We start from the raw sequence: 9934 nt of genomic DNA on the forward strand, positions 1-9934 counted from the left end.
GCTCCTAACAGTAACACGCAGGAAAATCAATTTAAACAGATTTTACGTTTAGTTTCGCACAATATTTCTTTGTATTTCTCAAATTAATTGACATGATTTTACACGTTACTTCTTTAAGTTTTTCATTAAATTGTTGATAATATATTTATTCTTCATACTAGTTTCTATTAATATCACTAAATACTAAATGATAATGTTTTAAAATTCTCGTTCATTTAAAGTTGACGACAATGAAACGTTTTAAGAGCTATTGTTCGCTCGTAACTTCATACTAGATCGGTCAGGTTGGCAGGTTGGTAACAGTGACGCTTGAAGTTTGTCGTGTGAAGGATTTTCGATTTGTCTTGTCTGTGTGGTCGCTCTGTGGGGTCCATTCAGCGACTAAAAAGTAATTTACGGCTAAAATCTTCTCGAAATGATAATACTTTATAGATAACGCATTGATATAAAATGTTGAATAATTTTACGGAGTGTTCAATCTTTACGTTTCTTCTTTTTTATCGCACATTCAGTTCAGTGTTATGATCGCGTCATAGCGCACGTCTCCAACAAGAAACCAGTCGATATTATGCGGCCCGAACGCGACAACTACATAAGGATACAATTATGATGCCTATGGTGTATACGGTGTATGGTTTTGCCATATTTTTTATTGTCGCGTGGGTGTGTCTGTGGTTAATACACATAATGGCTTACTCTTACTCAAAGTGGAAGCTTCATCGAACAGTGGACCGGTCACCGCCTGAACAGCCGTACCCCGGTGTTTCTATACTGAAGCCGCTCACAGGTGTCGATCCGAATCTCTTCTCAAACCTGGAAACGTTTTTCACTCTGGACTATCCATCGTATGAGTTATTGTTCTGTGTGGAAAATGAGCACGACCCTGCGGTCATGTTAGTGAACAGCCTCATTCATAAACATCCTCACATAGACGCTCGTCTGTTTACGGGCGGGTTACGAGTCGGTGTCAACCCCAAGATCAACAACATGCAACCGGCCTATTTGGCGGCAAAATACCCGATGGTGCTGATCAGCGACGCGGGGATCCGCATGCGAGACGACTCCCTACTGGACATGGTGCAGCATATGCGGGACGACGTCGCGATCGTGCACCAGATGCCGTTCACCTGCGACGCCGAGGGCTTCGCCGGTGTCTACGAGAAGGTGTTGTTCGGCACGGCGCAGGCGCGCCTGTACCTCGGCGCGGACTTCCTGGGCATCAACTGTCACGTGGGCATGTCGTCGCTGGTGCGGCGCTGCGCGCTGGAGGAGGCGGGCGGGCTGCGCGCCTTCGCCGACTACCTGGCCGAGGACTACTTCATGGCCAAGGACATCGTGTCGCGCGGCTGGCGGATGCGCGTGGCGTCGCTGCCGGCGCTGCAGAACTCGGGCACGCGCTCGGTGGGCGCGCTGCAGGCGCGGCTGCGGCGCTGGGCGCGCCTGCGCATCGCCATGGTGCCCACCATGGCGCTGCTGGAGCCGCTGACGGAGTGCATGCCGCTGGGCGCGGGCGCGGCCTGGGCGGCGGGCCAGCTGTTCGGCGCGGAGCCGCTGCCCTTCTTCCTGGTGCATGTGCTCGTGTGGTTCCTCTCGGACTGGCTGATGCTCCGGTCAGTGCAGAACGGCTCGCCGCCGTTCACCAAAGTGCAGTTTTTGCTAGGCTGGGTGTGGAGCGAGTGCTGCGCGCCCTTCGTGCTGGCCGCGGCGCTCCTCAGCCCGGAGATCTCGTGGCGGACTCGCTGTTACCGGCTGGACTGGGGCGGCCGCGCGCACGAACTCAATCCCAAGCTCAAGTTCTGAGCCCCATCCCTCCCTCATACTCGAAAGCTTTAATTTGGTGAATGTTTACGTTTTACCAGTGTATATTAGTCTGTTTGAGTGCGACTGAATTTTCGAATGTGTGTTTATAGTTAATATAGTATTAAGTTTTTATTTTAATTGCTATAATGTTAGTTTTGAACGAACAGTGGTTAATTGTTGCTTTTGTTTTAGAAAGATTTGTACATTTGTTAGATTAAAGTTACATCACATTTTATTTATTTTTGGTAATTTATTTTTACCGGATCTGTGTGGTCAGTAATTGGAATTTATGTCAAGCGAGTGATGTCCGTAACAAGTACAGTGAATTGTATGTCTGCTGTGGACCAGCGGCTTGGCCTGGTCCATCCCATGGTGAACTTGGATGTGTCCACTGTAATGTGTATGCCATAATCTATGTATCTCAGTATAGAAACCGTGATTTGTTCCTTAGTACCTTGTGTAAAATGTAAAATATTGAAATGTGATAAGGAGAAGTCTAGTGTTAGGTACATAACTGAACTGCATAATTCTCAACTCAATACGTACATATTTGTATCATTATGTAATTCCCATAAACAATGTTGTATTGTAATACCTAATTCTAAATACATGAAGTACAGGGTTATACTCTAAAGAATACAATGTGATCAACATATATGCTATGTTTTATTTAATATGCACCTGCAAGATACATAATGTATTAAAACCATATTTCATTATAATTCCTTCACAACAAATTGAAGCAAACTAAAATTCTAGATCAGAATCTGTATTTTACATTATGACATTCTATTCTAAAATATGCCCAATTCATCAATATACTGTGCATATAGCATACGCGTAATTTATGCGAAATATAAAAGTAAATTTGTATAAAAGATACATTTAAAAATGTACATAATTAATTTATAATTTACATGCAAACATCTATTTCCGGAATACTTCCTAGACAAGTGACATTTTGACAACCATTGATGCCGATCGAATCACTAAAATGTAACGTGTATTGTGTAGTGACTAATCCAAGTTACGACACTGCCCAAAAATGTCACTTCTATAAACAAAAGCGATTTCTGTCGTTACAAATACAAGTCGAACTCGCAACTCTGAGGGCTATATACAAATAGGCTAAAGAAAAAGCAAATCGGAAAACATACCCATCAAATTTATAACCGTACAAATCGTTACTTAACCTCTATTTTTATTGTTATAACTGCAACACAAATATTTCAATTGTGTAGCTATGACAGTTTATGATATACAGCCTGGTAACAGAAGGGCTTAGGCAGACAGCGGCACCTGAATAATAGGGTTCCTTTATTACCCGGACCCTTTATAACGGAATCATAAGAATGTCACTCGAGCGATTTCTGTCATGTTACAAAAATGACAGTTATCTAGGGATGGTTGTATCACCACGTGTTGTAGGGCTGAAAGAATGTCACTGCATACCAAGATACCGACATCAGTCAATGACCAATCGGGCAAAGTTCCAAACACGTTTGCTAATCAATTTACATGCTTACATAAACTCACCTATTTCTTTGTGTTCATGTCGCTATAATTTATATTATTTATCGAACTTTTAAGCCCAACAGTGATATTGCTTTAAGAAGTGGCAGTAGGCCTTTAGACTAGTTTTCCAAAATATTGATCATACCTAAAAGAATAATACGTTTAACGGCGTCGAGATACGAAATTTTGACAATATTTAGTTCAGGCTTCAAGTGTGGAATAGTGACAAACATTTATGTACTTACGTAATCACAAACTTTGGTATTTTTCATATTAGCGTGACGTGACAGTGACAGCCTTTAGTCACAAATGACCTAAAAAACGAATCAATTTAGCCTATCGACGGTCACTGTTACACAATGGCCTCCCTCAAGATGCCACAAGCCTACACACTATTTGTTAAGGTACTTCAAAAAAGCTTAGAATGCGTCTTTAAAAAAAAATCGTGGTGTCAGATAACCAAATCCATACAAATATACTACTGAAGAGTATCGGTCGTTTATTTATTCAATAATAATATGTATTTGTCTAAAGAATGTCTAACTTTTTATGTACCTGAACAAATAGGCAAAGTTACCTGGACCTTATTTGTTTAATCATCTTTATAACATCATAAAACGAAGCTGCTGTAATTACTAACGTAAAAAGGAACATAATATTGAATACATGATTTTAAGATAAAATGATAACAAAGGTGCTTTTTTATTAACTGTTTTGCTATTTATTTTAATATCTGTTGTTATTACGTCCTGCATGCAATATTAAACATGAATAATTATCGCTCTAAACATTCGAAGATTTTCTTTAATGACCTTCGCATTAAAAAATTTGTTCCTTGTGCCCTAGGGGTTTCACAAACATTCAAGTCACTTGCACAAAGACCCAGACTCTGGTCAAGCATTCGTGGATCACACAAATGCTTGTCCTACGCTACGCGGGGATCGAACCTCCGACACGTGGTGCTTCTATCCAGCTATCCGTGCAGTCAAATCTTTTATATCTATTTTAATTTTATTATCAAGTGGATTTGCGAATATAAGTATGTATTTTTTTTTAAATCTGATCTGCTTACTATCTCGCACTTCCGCGGAACATCCATGAAAGATTATTTTTTATCTAACATTAAAATATGAGGAGGTTACATGTTGCACTGTTTGTTATTTGCTATGTAGCCTTTTTATAACAAGCCCTTGGGTTTTAGTTACATATAAAATCACACTTTCTTGTACTAGTCTACTAGTAATGAAAGGATCAAATACAAAATAGCCAAGTGTGAGTCGGACTCCCGACACAGAGGGTTCCCTACAAATAGGCTGGTCTTTTTTGTGCGGAACTCTAAAAATACTATTCCGTTTTATCACATTAGCAGGTATTTTATATTTAGGAAACTCATTACCCTTAAAAATGATTCAATGTTTGCCCAAAATCGACGGAAGCACGTCAAACCAACGAGTCATCAGTTTTATCACTATGTTCGTAAATAACAATGTATGTTTGGACTTGTTTAATCCGCTTCCTTTTACGAATAGCTGACGTGCAAATGTATCAGAGTTTGAATGAATGCCGTTGAATGTATGGCAATTGGCAACATTTGACACGCGATTGTATTAATTTGATATTAAATGTCTGCTAAATGTGACAGTACCTGCACTTTTTTATGACTGTACTTACTACTAGGTGATTAAAGACTGTTTTTTATTGTCATCCATTGTGTTTAGTCAGTTTTTTGAAGAAGAATCCAGTGACAGTTATCTTGGCCAGTACTTAGTACTTCTTCAAATAGTGAGTGTAAGCTATCAAACATGTGTGTCAAAGTTTTTTTTTATGAAATGAGGTCCTTAACCTTCGCACTAAATAAAACTTCAAGTGCGAGTTGGACTCGTTACGAAGAGTTCCTCACAAATACGCTAAAGATAAAAAAAAAATGGTTGGGCTCAACTAATTTATAACCGTGAACATCGTTGCTTAACACCGATCTTCATTTTTACTTTTGAGTATTTGTTATTTATTACAGCTTCAGCAGAAATTCATCATGAAAATATCGATTCTCTGGCTATGACGGTTCGAAACACACACCCTGGTGATGGAATGACGGATAGATATACCAATAGAGTTCTTGTCTTACATTATGGATAAGGAACTGAAATAAAATTGTGACATCAATTACTCAATATAACAAAAATATGTAATAATCCATACATACAAAGAAACTGGTCTCTTTGTAAAATAATGAAGTAAGTAATCGTTGCGTAAAGGACTTGCGATCACGTGAATCGTGATGAAACAGTAACAGCCTTCAGAGATAATAAACAATGCGTTTCTATTTACATTTACCTGCATCATTATGGTAATAACTAATTAGCTTAACTGTGAAACAGGGAAAAGGCTTTTCTTGAGATCTTGGTACACCACAAATGTCTAAAGCAGAGTCAGAATACTTACTTTAACCTCCTCGTACTCAATTTCCAATTATTTTGTTGGCGAAATGCTTAGGAAAATGCGAATATCGGTAATTGTAATGCCCATTTAGTTTTCACTGTCAAAATATGTATGTAATTAGTACATGGTACACTCTGGTCTCTGACCCACAAATTCAAGATTTTATCTTTATTTATTATGCATTTCGAATCAATTTGATAACACAATAATAAATTATAAACCTTGTGCTTTTTGACGATTTTTTTTTCTTTTTATTTACGGGGTTTTTTCTGAAAAGAAGATGTCACCCCGATGATTGATAAAGATATTTTTAAAAATTAACACTTACATAATATAACTAGTGGCCTGCCCGCAACCTTATGGCCATTATCATAAGGCTATAAAGCATTCTAGCCTAGTCCGATAATGGCGAGGCAAGAATGCTATTATAGCAGCCCACATTTTCACTGTTGGAAAAAGCTTGTCTTCTTCGGACCCCGACACGGACACACTCCGACAGGATATGATGCACATCTTCAATAACGCCACAAGCATCGCAATTGGGAGAATTGACTCTGCGCATCATAAACCCAAAACTATTCAGCGGAATGTTTTTTGACGATGATCACATAAACGTTTAGTGTAACACTCAGCTGTTTATCTTTGAAGCTCAGATCATCAATTTATTTTCATTACCATACCTTAAAACTTTCATGTACACTAGTTTTTTACAAAATTGTCGTATCATGCTAGATAAGATGTCTTTAAACTCGTAACCACAAATATAGAAAGCGAGTTCACAGACCTCAGAACCACATCAATAAATTCGATCCTTAGATGTCTATCAAATTACAAAAACACGCAACGTTGTAATCTAGATCTGATAGTAATTTGATGCTTAGTACTCAAACTGGGGCAAGATTAAATTAATTAAGTTCTTATTACTTATTTCCTATTAAACTAGATTAATACCAAGTTGCTTTTAAAAACAAAACCACTCCGTTATTAAGGAAGTTAGTCTTTGTGTCGCGGGGGTTTCTCAAACATACAAGTCACATGCACAAAAACACCCAGACTCAGGACAAGCATTGTCGGATCACACAAATGCCTGTCCTACGCAGGGATCGAAACCCCGACATACTGTGGGTTTGGCTTGGTGATCTCAACCACTCGGCTATTCGTGCAGAGATATTTTGAAAGAATTACAGGCTACAGTTGTCGAACGAAGATGCCACTCTACGTAGTGTAGTGCGCTGTCACTCTTCCACAACTGCTCATTTATAAGCTGGCCAATAAGGCTCGTAATCACGATTTGTGGTTGGAAAACTAAATTATTAGCTATTTCAATTATTTTTAATACTAATGCGCAGCGAAACGGATAACGTACGTATAGCCAGGAGTCGCAGGTTCAAGACCTGTCCAAGGTCAATGTTTTCATTTTATTATTAAAATTTAGTATTTAATTACAAATAATTGGTAGCTTCAAGAACGCATTAAAAGTTAAATTGACAACAAAACCTTGATTGAAGCTTGAAGCCTGAGCTTTCCGTGAATCCGACTAAGACGGAGCTCATACTATTCACAAACAAACGCAAAATACCAAGACTAAAACTACCAAAACTATTTAACACCGAACTTTGTTTAACCAGTGACGTCAAATATCTGGGAGTGACCCTGGACAACAAACTGTTATGGAACAAACATGTAGAACAAAAACTCAACAAAGCCTGTATCACCTTCTGGCAATGTAAAAGACTAATGGGAAAAAAATGGGGCCTCTCACCCAAGATTACCCTATGGTTGTACACAGCCGTAATCAGGCCAATCATCACATATGGAGCGGTAGTATGGTGGCCCAGATTGCCCAGAACCAAACTAAGTACCGCCATTGACAAACTACAAAGCTTCCAGAGACTAGCATGCTGCGCCGTCACGGGATGTATGAGAACAACACCAACGGCGGCTCTGGAGGTGCTGCTTGGGCTGCCGCCGCTGGACCTCTTCATACAACAAGAGGCAGCGGTAGCTGCTACAAGACTAAAACACTCGGGACTGTGGCGCGCACAATCGAGAGGTCATGGTGACATATGGCACAAAAGCCTTGAGTCCATACCAATGCTGAATGCACCATGTGACCGAATACCTAGGGTGTATGTCTTCAACAAAGCATACACAATACAAACGACAGAAAACGAACAAGACTCCTCGGGAACACACGAGGTACGCGTCTACACAGATGGCTCAAAGACGGACTCAAGCACAGGCGCAGGAGTATTCTCAATGGACCTGAACATCAACATATCAATACCTCTGGGTGCAGACAACTCGATCTTCCAATGCGAGTGGCTAGCCATCACCCAGGCGGCCAGAGCTATAGAAAGGAGAGGGGTCCAGGACCAAGCCATCAGGATTCTCTCCGACAGCATGGCGGTTCTTAAGGCACTGGACAACTACATCATCACGTCGTCGCTGATACAAGAGTGCCACCAAGCTCTCGAGCGCATTGCTGTGGGCAACACGGTGACCCTGCAATGGATAAAAGGCCACAGCGGATCTCTAGGAAACGACGCTGCTGATCAGCTGGCGAGGAGGGGATCGGACACGCGGATTTTTGGCCCCCGGCCATATCTGCCTGTCCCCTTTGGCCAGTGCAGGTCATGGTTAAGGCGACAGACTACTAACAACCACAACGACCGCTGGGCCACGGTAAACGGCTGCAGACAGTCAAGGGAAGCGGTCCCTATCCGCTCACCAAGACTGTCTCGCAGCCTGATTGGGCTAAAGCGAGTCGACTTACGAATAGTGGTGGGCTCGCTGACCGGGCACATTCCACTAAATAAACACCTTTTCACCATCAATGTTACAGATAGTCCACTATGTAGAGGCTGTCTTCAACATGAAGAATCAGCGGCACACGTGCTCCTGGAGTGCACGGGGGTCGCGGAATGCCGGGCAGGGATCCTCGGTTCACCGAGCTCCGTCACAGAAGCCTGCGAACGTCCCAGGAGACTTCTGCGCTTCTGGAGGGAGTTGGGATGGCTGGACTGACAGCCTCCCAAAGCCACCTGACGCACAATGGGCCGACTTGGAGCCTACGTGCGGAAAAAGGAGCCCACCACCAGTAACCAGTAACCAGTAAACCTTGATTGATGATTTCGATACGGTACAGCGATACAGTTGTATTTGATAACGATACTGTCCAAATTTCGTTACAGATGCAAAATGCCATGTGCGAGATTTTTTTCGTAGAAACATAGTAATCTATATCTATACTAATATATAAAGCTGAAGAGTTTGTTTGTTTGTTTGAACGCGGTAATCTCAGGAACTACTGGTCCAAATTGAAAAATTATTTTTGTGTTTAATAAACCATTCATCGAGGAAGGCTTTAGGCTAAACCATCACGCTGCGACTAATAGGAGCGAAGATATACAATGAAAAGTGTGAAAAGCAGGGCAGGTATAAATCATAACTGCCACGTGGACGAAGTCGCGGGCAACAGCTAGTGAAAAGATAATTATGACTAACTGATAAGTAGAGGTATTCATAGGCAGCTGTCCCCTGCATTGTCCGTCGATAACTAGATATCAGTGACTCACTCTATTTATTTTAAGGGGGTGTAATCACGACTCCTTTCACGAGCTTTCCGTGCTCTAAAGATATTGGTAGCTAAAACCTTATTACTTAATCTGGACGTCTAGGTCTGCCCCTCGGTCGTATTTCATGAATCGTGAAAGATAAAGTATAGGTAATTTGTTAGAAGCTCAATTATTGGAGCACTTTTGGCCGAAAAATTACAAAAAGATAAAATGGGAATTCCCTTCTTCTTTCTTTCCCGAGGAAAAAAAGGGAATAATATTCGATTTTTGTCAATTCATTTTTGTCCCTTACAAGAAAATAAATGAATCGACAAAACAGCGTTTCCATTATCCTCAAAATAACATTGACAAAACTTTGCAAAAACAAGTGCAATTACCGAATCTATCTAATTCAGCTGGCTACCTATTGCATTTCATAGCTGACCTACTTTATGAGCCTACGTTGAACATCGCAATCTACATTGTTAACTTTTAAAATTATAATGACCGGTTTCCTTGAAATGACTCATTGAAAAGTGCAGTTTTAGTCACGCTAGTTTCGTTCTTATTACGAATGACGTTTCAAAACGTCATTAGCAAATTATCAAATGGTTAGGACTTCA

At 40.7% G+C, this 9934-nt stretch overlaps 1 protein-coding gene across 1 annotated transcript; it reads left to right on the top strand.

Moving 5' to 3' along the window:
* The first annotated feature begins 271 nt into the window (after positions 1-271).
* LOC113494284 (ceramide glucosyltransferase-like) lies at positions 272-2455 on the top strand. The gene has a single exon (XM_026872560.1). The coding sequence runs from the start codon at positions 607-609 to the stop codon at positions 1798-1800; it is 1194 nt and encodes a 397-aa protein (XP_026728361.1). The 5' UTR covers positions 272-606; the 3' UTR covers positions 1801-2455.
* The last annotated feature ends 7479 nt before the right edge of the window (positions 2456-9934 follow it).

Source organism: Trichoplusia ni, chromosome 5 (assembly GCF_003590095.1).
Source record: "Trichoplusia ni isolate ovarian cell line Hi5 chromosome 5, tn1, whole genome shotgun sequence".
Taxonomy (NCBI): domain Eukaryota; kingdom Metazoa; phylum Arthropoda; class Insecta; order Lepidoptera; family Noctuidae; genus Trichoplusia; species Trichoplusia ni.

Excerpts from the sequence above, each read along its gene's own strand:
- LOC113494284 (XM_026872560.1), top strand. The coding sequence starts at position 607 with ATGATGCCTATGGTGTATACGGTGTATGGTTTTGCCATATTTTTTATT.